At 29.9% G+C, this 26,444-nt stretch overlaps 2 protein-coding genes across 4 annotated transcripts in view; both read right to left on the bottom strand.

The window, feature by feature from the left end:
- LOC110429222 (Aminotransferase-like, plant mobile domain family protein) overlaps positions 1–2,034 on the bottom strand; it is a 4,256-nt gene extending 2,222 nt beyond the window's left edge. The window contains exons 1-3 of one of the 3 annotated variants that reach the window (XM_021445144.2): positions 1,885–2,034; positions 1,223–1,390; positions 144–788 (exon numbers count right to left, since the gene is read on the bottom strand). In XM_021445144.2, coding sequence (XP_021300819.1) covers positions 144–788; positions 1,223–1,330 — 753 coding nt within the window. In that variant the 5' untranslated portion in view covers positions 1,331–1,390; positions 1,885–2,034. The other 2 variants (XM_021445146.2, XM_021445143.2) reach the window with 2 other exon arrangements.
- Positions 2,035–9,340: 7,306 nt separating this feature from the next.
- On the bottom strand, positions 9,341–10,788 carry TK1A (Thymidine kinase). The gene is made up of 4 exons (XM_021418885.1): positions 10,449–10,788; positions 10,188–10,332; positions 9,967–10,088; positions 9,341–9,851 (listed from the first exon to the last, which is right to left on the bottom strand). Exons 1-4 carry the CDS (start codon positions 10,574–10,576, stop codon positions 9,563–9,565), a joined length of 684 nt encoding a protein of 227 aa, XP_021274560.1. The 5' UTR covers positions 10,577–10,788; the 3' UTR covers positions 9,341–9,562.
- Positions 10,789–26,444: the final 15,656 nt, after the last annotated feature.

Raw genomic sequence — 26,444 nt, 5'->3', positions numbered from 1 at the left:
ATAGCATTAAAAGACTGCATTTATCAATCCTGCTAACTGCTCCATTTTGTCACGAAAAGGCCAAACACACCAAGCACTTCAAAAGGATTTTTAAAAGAAACAAAATAAACAGGAAAAAACAGAACTAAAGAAAAGTGAATAACCTGAAGTAATGTCAAACATCCACAAATGGTGCTTTGAGATTTAACAGAGGCATTCCCAAGTGCCCTATACAAGAATGCTAACGCAGCTGCACCCCATGCATATCTCCCAGCAACGTCAAAATTCTCAAACAAAGGAAGGTACATAACAGGGACCTTATTCCCTGTTGTAGTTGAAAAAATTGTGCTTCCCACAAGATACAAAAGGTAAGCACGCGTGTGGTGCTCAATCTCTTCAGTTGATGCATCCTCAGGGCATTGAGAAAAGAACTCTTTCAACCAACTTAGCTTCACCATCCCACCACTCGCATAAGTAGAGTCCGGTGCTTTCCCTAGATACCTTTCACACACTTTGCTACAAGTGGTATATGTTATTCCAATCACTGGCTCCCCGTCAATTGCCAATCCCAACAAGAAGGCAACATCTTGAAGAGTAACAGTCATTTCCCCAATGGTGAAGTGAAATGTATTTGTCTCTCTCCTCCACCTCTCAACTAATGCTGAAATGAGCGGATTATCTAAACTAATAGCTGGTATCTTCCTCAAATACCCAAACCCTGCTTTCTCAACCAACTCAATCTGCTTAGGGGAGAGTCTCCACTCACCTAACTTCGATGTGTGTTCATGACATCTAAGTGCACCGCGCTCCTGTAATGTATATTTGTTTTAACGAAAATAAATGTACAAGTCAAAGTTACAATCACAATCTAACAACCCTCAATATATATAAGAATAACTAGTCTAGTGTGTTAAAGAGAAGAAACTAATAAACAACCAACCAAGCTAACTAACTAACCATCTGGTGTATAGTTGGAGAAAATACAACGTAGAACATGAGACACCTAGTAGTCACACTGTCTCTTACAATTGAAACAAAATCTCATTGGCACGTTTGGTAAATTTTTTAACAATGACTTGTTTAACTACACACAGAAGTCTCTAATCCTCCAAGTGCACAAACGGATTCTACACATATTCTTATCCAAAAATCAAACACAAATTATCATAGTTGCGAATAAACATTACATTACTCATGCAAATACATAAGGGGAGGAGAAGATTGGTGTGAAAGAGAAATGAACCTGGCCATCCCAAACAGCTGAAGATACATGATTTTCTTGATCATATAGTACTGAAGGATCAATGGGTCCAGGATTGGCTGCGCATGGGTCCATTCCAACCTCTGCCATTGATTTTATATTCTAAATTTAACCGGAAAAAAGAAAGAACAAAAGAAACAGAAGAGCGGCCTGAAATGCAGGCCAAAAGAAACTTCAGTCCCATAAAGTAACTCAATAGCAATATCATCCGTTACTGCTAATATGCAGAAAATTTTACATTTTGAAGCAAATTTTTATCAAACCCCTGAATAAAATTAAGATTTTTAGGTCAATTTCAAATTTTTTTTGAGGATTTAATTGCAATTAAATGGAAAAAAAACATTCAAGCTTTCATGGCTAACAAATATACACGTTCAAAACAAAAAAAGCTCAAAGAATTTTGTATTGGGTCCTTCAATTTCCAAACCCTAGATTCCGTTTGGCTCTCCCAAAACGGAGGAAGCAGATAAAACCGAAAGAGCAAATTCCCTCGGCTTGAAGCTTTTCGATGTTTTGAATAATAAAATAACAAAAAAATTTAAAAAGGAAATTGAAAACCAGAAACAGAGGAGGTATGAAACGACGACGGAAGAAGAAGAAAGAGGAAAAAGTGAGAGGGATGCACTTTGCTTTGCATTTCTAACCTGATTTTATCCAAAACGACACGGAAAAGCACGCACCACCGTGAAGGGGAAAAATGTCAGCGGAATTCCAAGGCAAAAAAATATACCAAAACGCGTCGTTGCAACGATTTCTTGTACCGTGATTGAAACGAAAACCTCAAAACTGGATGGGTTCTCGCGTTTTTCTGGATTCAATTTTCTAATCCGACCTTACTAGTCCACGTGGCATGTTTCGGATAATTTGGGCTTCACCCTTAATTTCCTTTTAAAATTGAGAGTAATGGACCTATTTGCAGACTGCATATATATATATATATATATATTATCATATATTATTACTGTATATTAACTACACGTACAAAATATTATTTTACAAAATATATGAATGTTATTACTATAACTATCATGGTGGGATTTGTAATGGTACTTTCATACCAAAACACATTTATAAACAACCTCACGACACAAAGCCGATCTTTGGGTAAAGCCACTCAGGCTTTAGGCTCTCAATTTGAGAAAGTTTTATAATTTTATAATATAATTTATTATATAAAAAATATATAAAAATAAAAAATAATTAATAAAATTATTTATCTTTTCACTTTTTTAATTATGTGTTTAATAAATTTTAATTTTTATCACTTTTTTAATTTTAATATACTATATTATTTTCAATCAATTAACGATCATATATATTTAATCATCTCCAATAATTATTTTTTTCTCACTTATTTCTCTTATTTCCAATCAACATATTTAATGATTCCTAGAAACTATTTTTTCTCTTATATATAAAACCAATTATTTCTTTTTCAATGTATAATATCTAACTTCGAATTCTTCTTTTCTCATTTGCATTTTCTTTCTTCTTCATTTACCTTCAATTTTTTAAAAAAAAAATACACAAGAAGTTCGTTATGTTATTATCTTCATAAAGTCGTGAACCTCATTTGCGGTTTACAATAAGCATTCAACATTAGGTACTATTGTTCTAATATTTACAGACTTTTTTATTTTATTTTTTAATTTATATTATATTATTATATTACCTTTATTTTATGTGATAGTTGATTTATTTGAATTGAAAATTTTGATTGTTGATTCTATATTAATCATTTAAAAAATATAAAATTTTGCATCTCAAAAAGTTAGAAGAATAAAAATTTAATAATTTTTTTAATTTCAATAAAAGTAAGCCTCATTGAATATATCGCTTTAGACCTTTCAACTCATTGAGCAACCCCTCTCATGACAAAACAAAACTTTAAACAAAATCTCTAAGCTTACAATAGAATATGTAATAACTCAATCTCTTTTAAAACTCTATCTTTAACTAGCTGATTTGCACTACTTTGTATTAATTACATTTAACATTGAAAAATTGTATGAGGATAATAAATAATGGAATCAATAAAAATTATTTTTTATAAATGCCCACATATAAAAAGTCAAAAAAAATTTAAAACATGATAGACAAAAATCAAGTCCAAACCCAACACCATTAGACTTTAAGCCCATGCCTCGAAAACCCAATAAGGAACCCAACCTCATCGAACCTCAAACTCACATCCCAAAATCCCAACCATGTGTTAAGCAAAGAAAACTATCAAATATCAAGCTCAAACCTAATCCCATTAGACCTCAAGCTTACACTCTAAAAACCAAACCACGAACCCAACCCCATTAGAACTCAAACTCACATCCCAAAAACCAGATTTGTTAAGAGTTCATGAAGACTATGCAAGAAAAATTCGAAATAAGTATGATAAGTGAACTAAATTACTTCTTTTGACTACAAATTAAACAAAAAGAAGAAGGCACATTCATAAGTCAAGCCAAATACACAAAAGATATGCTTAAGAAGTTTGGTATGGATAGCTCAAGAATGTATCACACACCAATGAGTACTTCAACCATGCTTGATTTATCTGTCATGTCTGTTAACCAAAAGCTCTATAAATCCATGATTGGTTCTTTACTTTATCTCATTACTAATAGACCGAATATAAACTTTAGTGTAAGTCTATGTAATTGGTTTTAATCATCCCCTAAAGAATCACACTTAAATGTTGTCAAAAAAATTTTCAGATATTTAAAAGACACATCTAATCTAGGAATATGGTATCTAAAGAGTTCTACGTTTGATCTCCACTCATACTCAAATTTTGATTTTGGTGGGTGTAAGATAGATAGAAAGAGCGCATCTTGTAAATGTCAATTTTTAAGTAGTATGTTGATCTCATGGTTTTCAAATAAACAAAATAAAGTAGCTTAATCTACTACTGAAGTTAAATATGTAGTGGCCGAAAGTTGTTGTGCTCAAGTGTTATAGACGAAACAACAATTAGAAGATTATGGACTAGCTAGAGAAGAATTTCCATAAAATGTGATAACAATAGTGTCATAAATCTCATAAGGCATCCTATCCATCATTCTGGGACTAAATACATAAAAATAAAGCATTACTTCATTAGGGATCATGTTTAAAGAAGAGATGTTATCCTTGAGTATGTAGGTATAAAAGATTAATTGGCTAATATCTTTACCAAATAGCTTGATAGAGAACAATTCTGCAAGATTAAAAGTGAACTAGGTTTGATAAACCTAAAAAAAAAAAACCTAATTGGTGGCTACGTTTGATGAGTGGTTGTATTTATGTCTAAATTAATTCTTGGTATCATGTATGATGATTGGTTGTATTCTTATTTGAAATGAGTTTATGCAAAAATGTTTGAATGATTCTTGGCATTAATAAATATGCTTATTCATGACATTTCCATGCATTCATGCCATGGCCATCTGATTCTTAAGGTTTGTGGGAGAGTTATTGAGTGAACTAAGATTTCATTTCAAAAATTCTCGATTTTCTATTCAAATTTCACCTGCATGAGTTCCAAACCTATTTTTACATATTTTTAACTCAAAAACTCATATTATTTTGGTTATACCAAGTGTTTGGACCAAATCACGGATTTTTGAAAGTCAAAATCTTCTTGTTTAAGGCTACTGAGGCTTATGTATCGATACTGTATCAATACATAAAGAACATGTATCGATACATTTTGTCTAGTAGCCAACATTAAAATCCTATGTCAAATGTATCGATACATACGTATATATATATCAATACATTCAAGAACACGTATTGATACACTTTAAATGTATTGATATATTTCGTCTAGTAGCCAAATATAAAACATTCTACCTCGAATATATCAATAGATGTATCTATGTATCGATACATCTTGGGGTTTTAAGAGTCCAATGACTTATTTTCACCACATTCTTCAGTTTCCACTTTCCCACTTCTCTCAACTCTCAAATCTCTTTTTGTTTTTCACTCATATCCACCCCGATTAAACTGTTTTTATCCCTTTTTTATCACTTCAAACAATCATTTCTCCTAAAAAATCATTCCATTTCACCCAAAATCCAAAACTCCTAATTTCATGACTCTAACTCTGATTTCATCCAATTCTCAACAATGGCTATGATTTTTGACCAAATTGCTCTAATTAACTTATCTCTTAAGCCTCAACAACAACTTCCACTGATTAATTCTTTCCAAATTTCATCTCAAATGGCCTCTCATCTGAAACACATGAAATCCACCACCAACCGCAACAAGGCTTCCACCTTCGAGTCGACTCCTTCCTCCCAACCTCCACTATCACCGACCTCGAGCTCCGACAACTGGTCTTTCAGGAGGAATTTCTCCTATCCATCCTTAGAATGGCAGTTCAACAAGGATTTAACCAAGAGCGATGTCAAGTCGAGTCTGGTAATTGACTTCTACTACCTTGTGCTCATTAATTTTTTGTATATAAATAACTTTCAAGAATTATATTGGCTCAATTATCTGTCCATGAACCACACTTACTATGCTGACCTTTTTCAAGTCTCTTATTTCAATGCCACCATAAAATTTCAAGATTATGAAAATAGTGAAACTATAAAGCACACTGATAGGTTTTGCACTTTTGTTATGGGCAAACGAATTACAGCTGCTGAGCACACACTAGATATTATCCTTGATCTAGAAATCCATTAGGGTATGTAGAGGGTGTCGTATCACAGGAGTTCTTATACACTGTCTACACTTATCCTCCCACTAGTGAGAAAAATGTGACCAGTGTTACATGCTTTTCTTTTTATGATTGCATCATCCATCTCATCGTATCTCACACTCTCTACACTAACGACACAAATTACTCCATTGTCAAAAGTGAGAACTTCTGGTTTTTGTATCAGATAAAAACAAATCAAAGTGTCAACATTGCCAAGTTTACCCTTAGTGACATGTTAATAGTCATCAACAAATCTAGGAAGACTCTTCTGTATAGCATGGCAATTAGTGATATCATCGACTTCGTGGGCATTTGCTCTAGGTGTGATCCGCCTAAGTAGCATGCAATGCACATGAAGAATAATGAGCATGCCATTAATAAGCTGGGCTTCGTGTATGTCAATAACTCTTGGGTCTATAAAGAAACAGTGAACGACCTTGAGTTTGCTGAAGATGAGGATCATAAGGATACCTTTGTTAAGCTTAATGTCACCCTTAGTGCTAGTCCAAGTGCTCACCCGAGTGTAGGTTCTAACTACTCATTGCCTTTGATAATGAGCAAGCCTATTCTCGATTGTTATCCTTTATGGAATTTATGGATGCCTACATAATTCACATGTTGGATTCCTTATAGGCTTAGAACAGGGAGCTCTTTCATCGCCAACAGCTATTCAAGGAGTAGTTCACCACGTTTCGCACTCAATTTCCACCACATTCCATGCTTAATTTCCACCGCCTGCTTGAGTACATCTCATGGGACATTGGCTGCTTTCCTCCCATTCCCTGCCTTTGTTGGATTCAATAGCCATATTCTTTTCATGATCATCATTGCAAACTTGCTGATTTTTTAATATTCATTATAGTTTATTTCGGATTTCATTTACTGATGTTACATGGTCTTCAATGACCAATTTTGGTTTGTACCTTGGTTTAGGGTTTATTATGCTTATGAACAGTTGTTTATTTCTCTTTCGTTCATAACTTGTTTACTTTTGCATGGTTGTTTTCTATTATTGTGCTCCAATGCTATCTACCGTTCTTCTTTCCCTCATGTTGTGTTCTATATATTTCTCTCCATATATTTGTTTTGCTATAACAAAAAGCTGAAAATTGGAAAGTAAATTTTTAAATCACATACTATTAATTATCTTTTATATGAGACCTTAAGTTAAAGGGGAACATAAATTGAAGGGGAGGACCTAAAATTAAAAAGAAAAACAACAACACTTCTCAGATCTTAAAAAGTCTAGAAAATTAAAGTTTTAAAATTTTGCTCTTTTGTTTTGTCATATAAAAAAAAGGAAATAGTAAATTAATTAATTTTATATTTTGAAATGACAAAAAGAAATGACCAAAATTTATTCAACTTATCCAAGATCAAAGCTTTAACATCCCCAAGCAATGTCAAGTAAGTTTGAAAAAGTAAAGAAATGAAAAAGGCTCTAAAAAATGTATTCTGGTTCAAATCTATCGATACATATTCTTCATGTGTCATTAGATTTCAGCATCTATCGATACATGTTCTTCAACAAAGTCAAAACTTAAAAGTCAAACTCAATATATTGATACATTCCCAATTGTATCGATAGAATTGAGACAAAATGCTTACTAACTTAAAAGTATCTATACGTCTCACAAATATATCGATACATTTTCAATAGACGTGCTTGCTGTCTCAAAAGTATTGATACATTTTAAGCAGAACGTCTAAACATTTGCAAGCAAGTTCAAATGTATCGATACATTCACATATGAATCGATACAACATTTGCAATCTTGGCTACTTTCACAATAAATGCACTCCCAAATACCCTTGAAGCCTCAGCAACTATAAATACAAGCTTCTTCAAGATTTATGAAAGTTAGAAGACTTGTAAACATAGCTCAAGAGAGAATAATTAGCCAAGATTCATTGTACTTCTTTTTAATTCTAAAAGTCTTCTAGTCAAACATTTATTGAGCTCTCATCTTTCAATTTAAGCATTGTACCAAATTTTCTATCCAGCCTTTAAGAGGCGTACTTGTTGCACTTTTATTCTTCTCATTATATTTGCTTAAGTGGTTATACATTAACCAATAGAAAAGGTAGAGTGGTTGTGCTTTAAAATTAAAAAGCTATTGTATTAAATGGTTATACTTAATCCACAAAAGACATTGTATTGAATTTTAATCAAATAGTGATTTTAAACTCCTTAGTGAACCTAAGGAAGAAAATATAAGCTAAAAGGCCTAACTTCTATAAAACACTTGTGTCGACCTTTTTATTTTCCTTTTACTTGAAGTTCAAATTTTTTTCATTGATCAAGAGGTTAATTAATTTGTTTATCTTCAAATTGAACATTTAAATTGAAAAGGAGATTTTTATTTTCTTAAAATTAAAAGGGTTTACAAAATTTTTAAAATAATCCAATTCAACCCCCTCTTAGACATATTCATATTTATATTGAGCTTATTAATTTAACATACTCCAAGTATCATTATTGGAAAAAATAATAGACTTTAAGCATGGAAATAAAATGATCTAGGGTTAATTACCCATCCAACAATCATGTCAGAAATATAGATTACCTTTGTCAATTTTCCATTTAATTTCTGTCTCTGCCGAAGATCCGCTCTGCTTCAAGCATTTCCATAAAGGAGAATCATGAATTTTTATAAAAGCTTGCGTAGGTATTTGCCTCCACAATATTTAGTATGCATGAAATTAGCCCATAAGCTTTCTAAAGTTCGAAACCTCCACCATAATTTATAATTGAAGGCCACAAATATATCTACAAGCTTCTAATATCAAGGCCACCTTCATTAGAAGGAAAGCACACTTTATGCCATGACGACCAATGTATGTGCTTAGAAGAAGAATCATCACCCCATAGAAAACTATTAAACATCCTCTCAAGTTTCTCAATAATACAGTGAGGAGGTTTAAAGACCTGTAATAAATAAAGAGACATAAAATTAAGAACACTTCTCAATAAAGTAATTCTACCGCATTTTTTATTTAAAATTATTTGTGTATAATTAATTGAATAAAATTATTTTTTCTCTATTTAATGATTTTGAATGTTGAATACATAGTTATACAACATGAATCTCATGCTTTGTTTTATGTATACTAAATTCATTTTTAATTACCATTAGATTTTTTTTACACCATTATTGTTAAAATTTATTAATTAAAACTTTGATAGGTTATGCTATAATGTGAATGATAACATCCTTTAAGATTCATGAAAAATATGAATTCTCTGAAAGTCAATGTAAATATGGTTAATTAATTTAAATATTCCTATTACTAAGTAAAATATTTCAATTATGTACTTTATTAGTACATATCATATTTTTCTTTTTAATTTTATTACTCAATCAAAACTATCATTAATAACAAAATTTGATTACATTAATATTAAGATGTATATAAACAAGACAACATATAAATATTTTCCAAAAGTTTAAACATTATTTGCTCAGACCAACAAAAAAAAAATTTGACCCCACAGCAATGCACGGCTCACATTCAAGTTAAAATTAAAAAAAAAAAAAAGGCATTCAGCTAAACTAAAACAACAAGACCACCCCAAAATTTTTTTTTTTTCTAGATGATTTAATGAATGCACTCTTGTCATAAGAATGTGATTAAAGAGCTGAACCAGCTGCTTCAACATGAGATGATGATTCAGTCTGATGATGAAGTTTTCTTGATTCAAGCACCGTCCAGGCAGCTTCTACAACTGTTTGTTCATTGACATAATGCTGTCGACAAAGAGGCATGTAAACATCTGCTCCCCCAATCAATTCTGTCTTGGTCTCGTCTGTTTTCCTGAATGTGAAAAACGCCCTTTTCCCACACACCTCACATCTTGCTGTCAACTTTGTTATGGTATCTGCCAAGGGAATTATGTCCAGCACTGACCCAAAGCTCCTTCTGTTTATCAAATCAAATAAGTAATATACAAACAAACCATAAAATTTGTATCCCCTATCAAATACTAACACTCTTTCAAAAAAGAAATAGAAGGAGGGGTACTGTAAAGGTTGACCTCAAATAATCCCCATCTAAGCCGGCAACAATTACAGTTTTGCCATCTTGGTCGGCAGCTTCGCAGCAGAAATCATACAGATCTTCGAAAAACTGGGCCTCATCTATACCAATTACATCCAGCTGCCACAAACACACCCAAAAATATTGTAAAATGTTAAACAAAATTGACATCTATAACTATTCCAGTCTAAAAGTATAAACAAAAGAAATGGAAATTACCTTTTCATAAGCATCTTCCCCGAGCTTCTGTCGAAACGACAGGAGATCCGACGAAGCCCAACATGGGAATTTCACACCGTCGTGAGTTACCACTGAATCAATAGCGTACCTGGTATCCTTACTTGATTTTATCAGCGCAATATTTCTATAATAAAGTTACAAAAAGAATGCAAATTAAGTTACGAAATGTCAAGTCAGTAAGATCCCAACAGATAGGAACTAACATGAAAATTATAATGACATAAGAAATTAGGAAAGCACCGGCCGTTGTTGCCTTCGAACATGATCCGACGGAGGAGAGAGGTGGTCTTGCCGGCGAACATGGGTCCGATGATGACGTGGACCTCGCCGGAAACACGTTGGGAACGGGAGGATCCCACCCGATCCATTGAGTTCAGAGAAATCGGAGGGTTGAAAGAGGCTATGGAATCGGGTAAACTTTGAGAAAATGTGAGGAGATGGTGGGTTCTTTTTGGAGCAAAGCTTCAGCTTCAGCTTCAAAGTACAGTTAAATAAGCATATCTGGAAGTATTAAATTGAAATAATTCGGAAATTTTGGAGGGTAATTTGGATTTGGGAGGGAATAAGAGATGCATTTGAGTTGGAGCGAATTTGATTTGAGTAGGTAGTACAGAGTTTTCGTGAGCTTATATGTGACGGAAGGTTTAGATGATGCCACCTCAGCCAACTTATCTGGTTACCTTGTTCCGTGGGTCCCTAGTTCGTTTGTCTTTCCTAATCGGTGCTCTACTCTGGTTTAAAAGGAAAGATGGAGGGAAACGGGGACCGGTTATCTTGATTTCTTTCTATTTTTGGTAATTTATTTATCCGCCTTACTTGGTTCAAACTTTAAATGGGTGCATACCGCATTATCAGGGAACTCCAATCAAAATTAGGGGGCCAATTAAGCCTTGTGCTAGAAATCATATCTAACCATATAATGTTATTTCATTATTTTTTTAATAATTTTAAAAAAATTAATCTCAACTTTCTTTATAAAATAAATTGTTATATAAACCTTTAACTTGCTTTCATATTTTTTTTGTATATTGTTAAAAATTATATTCATTACAAATTAATTACAAATCATATACTCCTATATGTAGGAATGATATTTATGTTTATATATTCGATGTCATATTAAATTTGTACTTCTTGTGCTTTTCATAGATCGAAAACTAGTAACTATATATACTTGATGTATATTCTTTTAATAAAATGAAAATTACAAGGAATTATCATGTGAGTAAACTAATTTAAATTAGAATTGATATTTGATACATTATCAGGGCATAATGTCTATACACAATCAACTCATAAAAAGGGATCACATCATTAACAGCAAAAATAAAAACTTATAATATCTTAAAAATAAATATTAAAATGTTTTTAATGAATAAAAAATAAAATATTTTCCCTTTTCTCTCCAGAATTTCTTTCACCTTTTTTACTTTGAAATTTTTAGAAACTAAAATCTGAGTGTAATCAAATATGATGGGGGTCGTAGCAAAGCTACGCTTTCATTGTCAAGGGTTTTAATTTCCAGGTATCAATCAAGCATGTGATGTTTTTTGCATCCTTTTTCCTGAGCATCCAAGCCTCAAATCCGACCATACAAGTTTTTGCATTCTTTTTCGTAAAAAGGAAAGATCAAACATGTGAGACTTAAATCTGGGGCATTCATCAGATATGGCTTGACCAGCATGTTGCTCATCTTCAATCTTCACTGGCTTGACATGAAACTGAAAGGTTGAGTTTCTTTCAAGGCCTTCTTCACTCTGCCCAGACAACAATTGCGCTGCATCAAATTCTTTGGGTCCAATAAGCCAATTACTGATGATTGAATCGCATTATTTGATCACTTGCAATTTAGATTGATGGAATGTATAGAGTTTACACAGTCTCTTTCGACAAAAACCCGAAATCTTACATGACCATCTCAATGGACAACTTCTTCAATCTCTTTTAGCAAAAACTCAAAATCCCCAATCAAATTCTCAATTCTCTCTCTCTCTTTGGATTTCAAAAGAACAAGAAAGAGATTTTGGAGAGAAAAGTGAAAATATTTTATATTTGTTTAATTAATCCTAAAAAGCATTTTTATATTTATTTTTAAGATTTTATAAATTTTTATTTTTGCAAGTTAATGAGTTGATAATGTATAAAAACTATGAATTATTTGTGTACCAAATGTAAACTCTTTAAAATAAGTAAAAAAAAAAACTAAAGGTTAATTAAATAATTATATGAAAGTTAAGAAAGTATACTGGGGAAACTAAATTAATGCATCATGTAGAAAGGAGTTTCTGAGAAGTAAAAATTTATAATTATTGAATAAACCAATCAAAAAGCAAAACGACTTTTGAATAAATTATGAAAATTAGTCAAGATTGGAGTGAACAATTTAGAATTTTTGAATGCCATACAAATAATTTGATAGAATCAAGGAGCAAGTAGAAGTAGAAAAACTCTAGCGACATGTTTGGTAGAAGGGAATGGCTATTTTCTTTTTTTTTCTTTCTCTCTCTTATTAATTTGCCTCATACTCCTTCTCTCGCTAATGGCACATCTAATTTATGAAATGGAATAAAATAATTATTTTATAAAAATAAAATAAAGTAAGAATAGAACAGAATATCATTATGTGATTTGGTTTATAAAATGGAATGGAGTAGGAATTGCTATTATAATTTATTAAAATTTTTGGTTAGTAAGAATAGCTTTGAAATAATCAAAGAATAAATGATAAAATAACAAAACTACCCTTCATTTATAATATTCAACTTATTTTTATCAAAAGACGAAAATACTTATGCCAAAAGATAAAATGCCCTTAATTATAATATAATAAAATATTTATAACAAAAGATTAAATTACCCTTGACTATAATTTAATCACATATTTATACCAAAAATTAAAACTATCCTTGACTATATTTTAATAATCCTTTCATAAAAATACAAAACAAAAATACCCAATACATATACATACATATGTATGTATTTTACTAACCGATGGATTCTTTCATCCTGTTAAGATTTAAATGATCATAATTATGTTAGAATATATAAATATACATTCATACTAATGACATTGTAAGATCATTTCAGTAGTTAATATGTTAATTAACACGAAGTTTCATACAAAAAATAATTATTTTCATAGATTAAAATTGTCATCAATTCTCAAACTTATGATATATGAATGTTATACTTGCCATTATTTATTATAAGTGAATCGTTAATTAGAAAATATCCTTTCTACATAAGCACAAATCAATCCTTTTTTGTAAAGGTAAAAACATACAAACTCACTAGTTCAGAACAAAGGTGAAAGCAATAACTTAATCATTCATCATCATTCACGTACTAAATATAAAAAAATAATATGGTATCATTCATGATTTGCATAGATAAAGTTGGCATAATCTAATATCATTTATCCTTCACTTACTAAATATTAGAAATAATGTCATTCATCATCCAACACAGAACTTTTACATACAAAAAGAGCCAACTACATACAATCAGCCCCATTAATTACAAGATCCCAACCCTCAAGAGGTTACAACTTCATCATCTGGCCTTCTCAAAAAGTTTCAAATCCGTCATTCACTAGCAATAGAGCAACCATGCAACACAACATCAACATGAGATTCAGAAAGGACAAAGCATGCTTGTAAATAAGTACCTAGTTTTATAACAGAAAAAAAAAAGAGAAGCAAACCAAATATGGAGAAAGAAACAAGTACTTAAACCAAGAAACCCAGCTACAAAAATAAAGAATTTTGCTACCAAAACCCTAGAAAAACAAACCAAAAAAATAATTTATGAAATATCAAACAAATAATCCCAATACAAAAAAAAAAAAGACCAAATTGACAATCAAAAAAGTATTTCACACTAGGGGCAGCGAAGGGCAACGTGAGAAAGGTATTAGCAATAGTAAAAACGTGAGAGAGGAAAAGGCGGACGAGGAAGAGAAGGGAGAAAAAAGGTTTATATATAGGTAACGTTGTAATTATATCTAATAAATAGGAATATTTTTGTCTAATGAAACTTTTACCATATTCCATCAATCATACAATGGCTAGAAAGGGAGGAAGGGGAATGGCTAAGCTCTTTTTTTGGGAAATAGTCGTTCTTTGGAATGGCTATTCTCAGCAACAAAATGAAACCAAACAAGTGCTTTATTATTTTGAAACCCTACCAAACATGCTATAAGCAAGTTTGCAACTGTCTTCCTCCACAGCAATTGCCATCATCATCACCAAGTTCTCAGCCACTGGCCATTAGAGAAACCACGATGATGTTGGAGTGTCGATCTAGCGTTGGTTATAGCTAGATCTACCCATTGGATCGTCAATCTAGTTACGAGAAACATTAGACTTAACGACTCCACTAGGCAAATCGGTGCTTAATGACCAGATCTAGCCATAGCCAATGCCAAATTGGCACTTTAACAACCAAATTTGGCCACAACTAGCACCAGATCAATTGTCCAACATCGTCGGTTGTTTCTGTGATGATCAACGACAAAATATGAGAAAATGAAAGAAAAAAAGAATATGAGAAAAAAAGGAAAAATGAAAATAAAAAAAAATTAAAATTAAAATTATATTAATAATTCAATAATGTAATAATAAATTAAGAATATGAAAATATTTTTATTAATAATTTAATAATAAATTATTGATATTTAATGAAAATAGAATTTATTTTTATTTTTGATGAAATAAATTTTTTTTATAAAAAAGGGTAGTTTTATCATTTTATTAACTATTCTTTGATTATTCCAAAGATATTCTTACCAACCAAACATGAGAATAAGTCATAATAATAATTTCTACTCTATTTCATTTCATAAACCAAACTATATAATAATCATTGTACTCTATTTATTTCTTATTTTCGTAACATAGAATAACTATTCTGTTCCATCTATTTTATTTCATGAACCAAACTTGCCATAGAGAAAAAAACATAATTTTAAAGAAGCCAACTGGGGCGGGACATGGCCCCCTAGCCCCTTTGACCCTGTCCCTGCATAGGATTTTATACTTTCATGGTTAATCCAAACTCAAAAACTGAATCAAGGTACTAATGGAACTCATCTAAGATTGATTTAGGATGAGTTTGATTCAAGCTTCAGTTTTCAAGGACAAGTTTAAATTTATTCATGAATTTCCATTTATGAACTTATTATTTTAATATTTAAAATAAAAATTACTATATTTTTAAGCCTAGTCAAACTTGGATTTATAGACCATATACCAAGCTTAATCTAAAATGATTGAGCTTGGAAGCTTGGCCTAGCCACCTAATAATCCATGGATAGCTCTAAACTTGACCCTTGATCAAATAGACTTTAGTTAGAATATTTGAGTGGCCTTATATTATATATTCGGTGTCAAATAACTCGGATTTTTTTTCAATATCTCCTGAATGGTATTGAGGACATTTAAAAGAAAAATCAAGTTTTGTAATATTTTATGATCTTTACAAGTTTTATTCGTGCTATAATGTTCAAAGCTCTATGATTTCATCCATAACTTTATTAAATCATATCATAACTTTATTAAATCATAAGATGGAATTAAAATCCATAATAACCCCTTTTTTAAAAGAGTTATGGAATCGAATTGTACAAGTGAATATATCATGTAAGTACTAAAGTATCACGTTATAAAGATGTCTTAAATTATTTTACAATGATAAAAATGCCCAAGAATATTATTACATTGATGTTGAGATATGGATACTGGTTGCTTCTATTGTCATGGGAATTTAAGGAATACTATGCTAGGGATGTAAATGGGTTGTTGTTATATGAATATTTATGAGTAAGGGTGTGCAAATGCAAATCGAACAGAACAGAACTGAAGTGAGTTCCGTTCTTCAAGTAATTTGGTTAGGGTACTTTGGTTATTAGAATTAATTTGGTTTCATTTTGGTCAGGAATTTTCCTAATTGAATTAATCAAACTTGAATAAAGGTTGGTTTAATGGAGTTTTCGCATGGAAAATAAACCATAAACTATTTGTTGTTGTTTTTATTTATATTTTTTAATTATTTATTGTTTGTATGAGTGTCCATCTCATTTATTCTAATTGTTTATCATCATTTTAAATATTTTTGTAATATTGATTTATAAAAAAATGCAATTATAAATAAATATATACAAACTAAAAAAAGAAATTTCATAAGTTTGGTTTTCAAAAACCAAACCGAACTCACTGAATTAATTTGGTTTTAATTAGTTTTGTTATTTGTAAAATTCAATTTGATTTCGATTATTTTTAAATATGAGTTCAATTAGTTCAGTTATTAGATATTCAAAACAGAACTAACTGAAATAACTGTTTGCTCTACTTTACTTGTGAGTACCTTATATTCGGTGATAAGGCAAATTCAGATAAAAGTTTTAATACTTGATTTGAGTAAGGGTTTAATAAGCCCAATTATCCCAAATTCTGATCAGATATATGAAGTTGTTTTGTTGGATATCAATGTGAACTTGTTCAGGGAAGTTAGAAACATAGCCCTACAATCTCCATTTACGGACTGCATTTGTTTTAATTGAGCCGTCACATTAGATTCCTTTTCGCATAGAATAGGGGTAGACATTGAGCAAAGTAGGCGTTTCATGGATGTAATTAAGGTTTTTTCTTGCCATATTGTATTATGTTACAAATACTTTTACATGAAAATGATATTGATGTATGAACAATTAAATAAACAACCATATGAAAAATAAATCATTTACATAAAAAAAGTCCTTTTATGTGTACTTAATTTTAGATACTTTTATTAAGGAGGGGTTTGGCAAGGCTTTATTTGAGTTTGGCTTTTAAATGGCTTACTATATTTTAGGCAAGGTTTCACACAGAATCTAAAGTCCCAAATTGCTCTTTATTGGCGTTCATTCTAAACAAGTAAAGCACTCAAATCCTTACCCATTACAAGCTACCAATGAACAAAGTTCAATCTAAGTAAAAGTATTTTGTGTGCCCACATAGAGGTTATCATTTCGCAAGAGCAAGGTACATTACTTTGTCCTAAATAAGATAGAGCCTAGTATAGGGCTCATACATGTATGCAGAAGTGTAGTGTGTGCAAAGAGACGTACAAATCTCAAATAATGAACATATACAGAAGCAACATAACTAAAATCAAAATTAAAGAAAATAAAAAAAAATCAAACTAATTAAGGTTTTAGGATATCACATAATTAATTTTAAGTTTGACTCACAAATTCCATGGTGCAGTTGCCAAGTTGTCATAACATGTGAATTCGTAAATTCAATCATTTGACGTGAAAGATGAGTTACCGCCAATATTTTTTTATTTTAGATGTGATTGGTCACCTAGGTGAATCTATATCTTTTAGTGAGGTACTAAGCTTGACTCAGGTTCATTTAAAAGATTAGGTTCCAATCTAGGTAACAAGTTATGTTCAGAAGTACGATTACGTGTGAGGTAGGTGTTAGCACCCTCAAAACACCCACTTAACATGGCACCTAATTAATTATATGTTATCCTTTTAGATTTAATAAATCAATTTTAAATTCGATATCCAATTTTATTTTCCTTAATCATTTTACAACAAAGAAAAGTTTTTTGATATTGAAATGTCTTTTGAACCCTTCAATTCTTATGGCAGAATTCAAGAAAGATTGCTCACCTAGAAATTTTCTTGAAGTTATTACTTATTACTTTCTCAAAATTTTATCATTTGAGAACTTTTACTTATTTATGATTTTTTTATTTATACATTTTTTGTTGATCTCGTTAGAGTGCTAGAGGGGAGTGAATAGCACTAGAAATTTTAAAGTTAGCCCTTTTTGGCTTGTAAAGCTCTTAATCAACTAAAGGAAGAAAGGTTTAAAACTTGTTATATATAAAAAAAACCAAGTAAGGAAGGGTATAGAGAAGTGGACAATACACAATCGGTCCCCTTGACTTACATTCATTACCTTAATCTTTCAATCAAAGATTATCAATCCAACTTCACTATACTAGTAGAATTAACAACTTCCACCAAGTTTTTACAAAACGAGCTTCTAACCCAAGCTCTAATCCGTTATAATAAGCTATAAAGTGCTTTCCACACACTAATCAACTAAGAAAATAGAAGAGAAAAAAGTACACATGATTACCCTTACAGATATAAGATTAATTCAATTAAGCTCAAACACTTTCACAAGAATAGGAATGGAGACCAAGTGTGCAGGAGAAGATTATTTGGCTTTTTACTCAAAATAGACTATTGGTGCTTTTCTCTCTCTACATTCTTTGACTATTAGAGCTTCAATCTATATTTGGGGAGTTAGATTTTATTGTTAGGGACAGTTTTTAGTTGTTGGGAAAAACTTCAATACCATTTTAGCTATTATTTATCTTTTAGCATTTAAATTCAAATAAGCAGACAGAGTTTCGTTAACTAGTTACAAGCAGGCTCTAATCGATTAGCCATTCTTTGACTTGCACTGTCTGGTAGCTCTGTTCATTGTGTTAACCAATTAAGAAATCTCTATTTTCAAAATTCTCTATCCAACAGACTTTCTTTAATTGGTTAGCCCTCCTTTTAACTGATTGAAGTTTTACTTCCTTCAATCTTAATTGATTAAAATAAGCTTTAATCAATTAAAAAATTTTTAAATTTGAATTCCTTCATTTTGGCTCCCTTTAATAGTCAAACTTATTTCAAATTTGGTTTTTGCTACTTAAAGGTACTAAGGTCTTGTGCTCTAATCGATTAACCCAATTTCTTAACCGATTAGAATGCTTTTATTTTCAACTTCCAGCACCTTCTTAATTAGTTAAGCTTGGTGTTAACTGATTAAAGTTTTTCTGTTTTGCTTTCACCTAGTGCCCAGTTATACCTTAACTGGTTAACGCTCCACATTATTTAGTTAAAGAAGTTCTGTTTTCACTAACATATTTCTTCTTTCTGACTTTAACTTACCAACCTATCTTTTTAGTAAACTTGCCTTTAATCAACAATTTTATTAAAAGAATTAACTTTATTCTACACACTTAAATAGTGAAGTTAGAAATTAATAATTAAAGAATATTTTATTATCATCAAAAATATATGAAGTCAACATTCTTTGGTTTCTCTTTTATTATTTTTATTACTTTGTTTTTAATGTTATCATGTAAGTACTTGTATTGAAAACTTTCTAAAATTTTTCAATACTTTTGACAAAATTTTAGGAAATTTTCTAACTTAGAAATTCTCTCAAAATTATTACTTATGACTTTCTGAAGATTTCATCATCAAAGGATTTTAATTTATTTATCTAATTTTATGAATATTAGGATATTATATTTTTTAATCTACAAGATTTAAATATTTATTCTTTACATCTTATATTTTAAATTATGAAACCTTAACTATTTATTTATTTTTAATTTATAAATTTTATTATTTATTTGTTATTATTTTCTATAATTCTTTATAAATAAATCTCTTTGTAAAAATAAATTACAAGATTACCTCCCATTGCTTATGGTGAGCTCTTTACAACTATTCTTCCTTTGAAAAATTTAACAAAGTTACTACTTGTAATCTTCCTTAAAAATTTCAGTTAAGAGATTTTATTTATAAATAATCATAAATTTTAAAATTTAATATTTGTTTTTGTAATTAAAGATCTAATCCTAAGTAAATAGAAATATCAAGATAATAAAAGAGAGATTAAAAAAATAATTAAAAGAAACCAAAATAAAGTAAGTGGGCGTAGTGACCCAAAAGCAAAGAATTTAAATTACTAGGCTTTGAATCATACACAAGCCTTCAAGAATAAGCACAAGGTCGGATCTTCTGGATCCAACCTTAAACTCTTCTTTTTTTTTTACTCAAAACAAACGTAGTTTTCACTTGCAGACTTTCTTGAAACAACATTGTTTGACTTCAGGTTAAACTTCTTTTTTTTTAGTTTTCTTTTCTGCTTTCTCTCTCTAAAAATCTCCTCTCTCTAAAAACTTCTTTTCTCTTTTTTTGCATGTAAGGCTACCATTTTCCTACCACTGGCTACCATTTGTTCCATCGCCAACAACCTTTCACCGATGTCAAAATCCTCCCAAATTGCTCCTTTCGAATCCTCTCTACCACTTTTCCCTTTAATTGGAGTAATTTTATTAAAAACCACCTCAATTTTCCTATATCAATTTGAAAGTTCAAAACCCAAAACCTAAAAAAACTTATTATGTGATTTTTTATCTTTTCCTCTTCATTCCATGATGATTTTTGCCAGAATAAATGGGTTTTTATAACCATTTCTATGTCTTTTGGATTAGAATTGATCTGCGTATAGGATAGGGATGCACCTTAGTATATAATCAAATTAGAACCTGAACTTAATGAGTTTATTTTAATTTCAATTCATATAGGGATATAGTGTTTTGATTAAAATAAATATTTTTATAAGATAAGTCGAGACCCTTATAAATAATTAAGATCTAGGTTTAAGTTAGTAATTTACCTATTGAATAAGTTAAAGAAGAGAGGTAAATTTAGAGAAGTGTGAGGGATATTGTAATTCTAGGCTGTTTGATTCGATTTTTACTCAAGTTATTATTACTTTGATTTTTCTTTTTAGTTTAATTTGGTGTAATTAGTTTTACTCAATTAATTAATTTTGATTATTTGGGTAAGATTAAATTGTTATAATTTTACTACTTAATATAATTTTAAATCAATTCTCTGTAAAATCGATACTCTGCTTACCGTTATATTATCTTTGAAAGCTTAGCCTAGCCACCTAATAATCTGTGGATAGCTCTAAACTTGACCCTTCATCAAATAGAGTTTAGTTAGAATATTTGAGTGGACTTGCATTATATATATAATATCAAATATCTTGGATTTTTCCTAAATATCTCTTGAATAATATTCACAACATTTATTAGAAAAACAAAGTTTTGTAATATTTCATAACATTTACACGTTTTATTTGTGCTCAGGGGCAAAGCATGGCTCCTCAAAATTTTTAAAATTTTTTTATATGTTATATATATTTAATGACTCTTTCAAAATAATTTGTTATTGAGTGATTGACACAAATGAAAAATAATAAAATGACCTTACAAATGAGGGCGGAAGGTAGTGTTATCATGGGGCTACGGTCCTCTAAAAATTTTAACATTTTTTATTTACTATATATTCCTCCAACCGTTTGATGAAATTGCAGTCAGTTAGCATATTGCTAGTTATCATACAAATTCTAATCCAATACGCTACATTTATCATATTTAAAAAAAAATAAAAGTGAGTCTACTAACCAAACCAATTAAGTCTTAATATAAATTTAAACCTATCATAATATATTATAACTTAATAGTTCAGCCCAATAACTTATCATAACATATTATATCTCAACAGTTGAACCCAATAGGTCAATATGTCAATTAGCAATTCAAAACGCAAATAGGAAATAAGAAGAGAACTTTCTCAAAAAATTACCCATTTCGTGTAGAACATATAAAGTAAAAAAATAACTTATTTGAATTAAAAAAAAAAATTTTTTTCTACTCTTTCACACAAAGAGTGAAAGAGAGATTATTTCCATAATTTCATTCAAATATATATATAAATATATATATATATATATATATGACATTGTCAATATTGTTAATATGCAATTTTTGTATGTTCAATGTCTTATGAATTTTATTTAATCTTTTAGATGATTGAGAATTAAATCATATATAAAGTGTCTATTTCGGTTTGACCTCTCTTTCAAAATGCTCTAGCTTTGCCCCTGTTTGTGCTATTGATGTTCAAAGCTTTACAATTACATCCATAGCTTTATTAAATCATATCATAACTTTATTAAATCATAGGATGGAATTTGAATCCATGGTAACCCCTGTTTCAAAAGAGTTATGGAATCGAATTGTACAAGTGAATATATCATGTAAGTACTAAATTATCACATTATAAAGATGTCTTAAATTAATTTACAATGATAAAAACACCCAAGAATATTATTACATTGATTGTTGAGACATGGATACTGGTTGCTTCCATGGGCGAACCCACCTTGAAGAGAATGGTGTCACATGGCATCACTCATTAGCAAAACTTTTTACTTCTTATACAATTTTTATAGTGTTTTATTTAGTTAATAATACTAATGAATCCACTTATTTTTTTACAATTTTGTAAGGAATGGGATCAAAGATTTTAAGTGAAAGTAAACTTATTAAAATAATATATATATTAATATTTAAATATTACATAGAAAGACAAAAAAAATTTCCCCCTATAATTTAAAATTTTATTAAAAAAATATCAAAACCTAAACTACTCTCTTTCCTCATCCTACTCTTGAGACCCACAATAATATTTCCTCTTCTTGATCCTTAGTTGTGTTTTTCACTCTCCCTATCCAAAAATTTCAGTCTTAAATCAAATGAGTGACAAGTGGACGAATGATTGCTTGATGACATATATTAAAAAAGATGCATTTGATAGTATTTCTACTGACGTTTTCATGCACTATGTTTAAAATATAAAAAATTGTTGTAGATAATTACAGTTATTTTAAATATTTTTACTTGTAGTAAATGATTGTATTGAATTTACATTTCTTTAATTTAATATTAAAGCTTCTAATTTATAGATTTAAACATATTTCTATTTTTTAATTATTATTATTATTTTAGTTATGACACCATTCAAAAAATTTTCTGAATTTGCCCTTAGTTACTTCTATTGTCATGGGAATTTTAGGAATACTATGCTAAGGATGTAAATGGGTTGATGTTATAAGAATATTTGTGGGTACCTTATATTCGGTTATAAGGCAAATTCAGGTAAGGGTTTTAATACTCGATTCAAGTTTGAGTAGGTTTTAGGATACCTAAAACTCTTTAAACCTAAACCTGATTATACATATATATTATATAATATTTAAAAATTTTGTAATTTTTGAATTCAAATTGTTATCCTTGTTACCTTCGACACAACTTTTTCCATTTTAATCCACTTTTTTCGTTGTAAATTAATAAAAAAATATTTTTTTATGTAATTTTAAAGTTTTTAATTTATTTAAGTTATTTAATCGGGTATTTAATGGATTTAGGTAATTAGTAGATAATACTATATTATTAGGTTTGATTTTGGATAGTGTTTTACGATTTTGTTTAGATTTTAATAAAGTTCAGATACCTTTTTAATTAAATGAATTCGAAGTAAAATATCTAAAAAAAGGGATACGTACCCTACCCATTTATATCCTTATACTATACCATTAATATTAGTTTGAGTTTAGGTGTTACCTAACTCCTTGAATTAATTTCATCAAATAAGTCACTAAGCTTACCCTCATCTCCTCTTAATGTTATCCTAATTTAATTACAAAATTACGAGATATTGCCTATCAAGTCATAACAACAATATATAAAATCATCAAAGTTGATCAAAACACGAAAAATTTGTTAGAACACTCAAACTTAAAACAATTTAATTAGAAAAAGTCAACAATTCAAAGTTTGAATTGATTTGAGTCCAAATGATACGAGAATCTAATCGAAAAATGATCCAAACTTAATTAAGTATAATTTTATTCTTGTAACACATTAATTTAATTAAAAATCATAATGAAAGAATAATAAATGAAATGATAAACAAGGGAAAGTTAAGTTCAAAATCACTATAATTAAAAAAAAAATTAAAGCCACTATAACTATCCATAATAGAGAACATGAAGTTGTTGCAATTTTAATCAATATGTTGTATCTTAGGGAATCTGAAATTCCCACATTATATTTGGTTAGGGTTCCATAACTGATAAAATTGACTACTGTTTTCCTTGATTTTTGATGCAAGATAACCTCTTCTTCAAAGCTTTGCCATAGTTCTCTCATCATGGATGAAGAAGACAATCAAGGAGTAGGATTTTGCAATTTGGCTTCAAAGAGTTTTGGTGTTTTAGGTCATGGTTAGTTTAGTAAATTCATCATATATGTTAACTCCATTCGTTATTTGGGGTAGAATATCTTTTTTCAAATCTGATGAACTAGAGTTAAATTATAGTAAAACCTTAAGCATTTAGAAGAGATTTTTCCTATTAAAAAATAAATTAATATTTGATACACTAATAATGTCTAGTTTCTATATACATTGTTAGTTCACCAAATCTTGAGATTTCATTAATGAGGTTTTTAAGTCATAGTGTCTTTTTATTTTGAAAGAAATAAAAGGTGAATCTTATTTTTTTACTTCATTAATGAGGTGTCAAGATTTAGTGACATAATAGTATATAGAAACTATGCACCGTTAAAGCATCAAATATTAATTTTTTAAAAATTCACAACACCCAAAATATCAAAAATAAAAATAAGAAACCTTAAAACACCTTTAAGATATCTAAAATTTCTTTTGTGTCCCTTGAACTAAAAACTAAATATAGTTAGAAGTTCAAACGACTTCGTTTTTTAACCAACCAAGCCTAGAGAGAGAAAAAAAGGGGCAATTATCCACTACGGAGCTCTTCCCTCACCTATAGTGGCAATATAGATAGATAGATGAGACCACCTAAACGAATATCCCATAAATATTTGTGCTAAATTATATATTTGGATATCTTTAATTTTCTTTTTGGTAAACATATTTCCTTGATTATGTTAAGTCATGTAATTCTAATTAAATTTAATTCTTTGAATAGCTTCATAGGTCTTTTTTTCCTTCTTTTGGTTCATCATTTGAATAATTTCATGCAGGCCTTAAACCGCCTATCTAGAAGAACCTTAATTATACCTCTAAGTGGATTTTACTATCTAATCAGTATTTCAGTCAAAATATGTAAAATGATATTAATGATTGAATATGTTATATTTATGCTTTCCTTTTGATATTTTAGTAGTTATTGATTTAAAAGCACGATACAAACCAAAGGGATGGTGTTGGTAGAGGGCTGGGGTTGATTTAAACGCCAGCCCAAAAGTGGGGATGGGTGACTTACAAGCTTTGCTGTCACTTGAGTTTTAGGTTTGGTCCACCCATACATTAATGCTTGTTTACAATATTGGACAAAGTTTATGGTTTAAATTAGAAATATCCACGAGCAACAAATGGCCGTAATTATTCAATAATTGAGTCGATTTGAACATTTTCTTTGGGTATAAGGAATGTTTGACTAACGACATTCCTATATAAATATACATATAAAAATTGGGTTTGGAAAATCTTAGCACCAATACACCAAATACTCTATGAAGTTAATTTTTTTTAGTGATTTGTAATATTAAAAGTAAAAATTTAAAATTTGAAATAAATAGAGGTAAGTTCCGAGGCATAGACAATGATCAAATAAATGTGTGCCATCAAAAAAATTAGATGAAAAAGGTAAAATGCAAGCAAGCAAGGAGATGATTAGAATGAAGGGGAGACGAAGCATACCTATCTTTACACATCATTTAATTAATGCAAGTCTTATGTTGCATGTGATGTACCTCTCCCATCATCACATCATCCCCAACTAGGGGCAGGCTGGACAACAACCATGTAACCCACTAACCTTAGCTCTTGTACATAACGAATCAAACCTCCAAATATAACCTTGATTCTTATCCGATGTCTAAGAGGACAAATTTGGCATCAACTAACTTTGCTTTTAAAAGGCTGAATTAATTTCCAAGCTCCAACTTTATTTTCAGATGAAATAAATTTGTTTGTTCCTTGTGTAACTCTAAATTGTCTCTTTATTAACCGAAAAGGAAACGGTATTTGAGGGCTATGCAAGTTTTGGCAAGTAATGAGAAGATAGGTGGAGTAATTAAGCCAGCTAGGTAGTGGAAAAACCAAAGTACCTTTCGTGGAGGGCACGAAGCAAAGATGCTCAACTGCTAATCATCTTCCCTTATCCAATATATATAAATATATAACTACAGCTTTGAAGTTTTCCATCCACCATCCATGCAAATGCCACACCTAACTCCTTGTATAGTGCTCAATAATCACTGTTACGTTAAAGGAAAATTATTAAATTAACTAATAATCTAATGCATGGCTTTACATTCATTTTATTTTTTAATGACCAAGAGCATTTATTTTGTATAAAACAAATTATACATAGGTGATTTATTACTAAGATTATCCTTGAAATGTACTTGTACATTACAACGTAACTTGTAAATGAGTTCGAACTTAGTTTGATTAAATTATCATCTTCTTTTATGTTTGCTAAATTAAATAAGAACTTCAATTATGAGTTTGTGTAAAGTTTATTTATGAACTCATAAATG

The sequence above is a fragment of the Theobroma umbraticum genome, unplaced genomic scaffold (genome assembly GCF_002168275.2).
Source record: "Theobroma umbraticum cultivar Fairchild unplaced genomic scaffold, ASM216827v3 scaffold_44.0, whole genome shotgun sequence".
Taxonomy (NCBI): Eukaryota; Viridiplantae; Streptophyta; class Magnoliopsida; order Malvales; family Malvaceae; genus Theobroma; species Theobroma umbraticum.
This window is presented reverse-complemented; position numbering and strand designations above follow the sequence as displayed.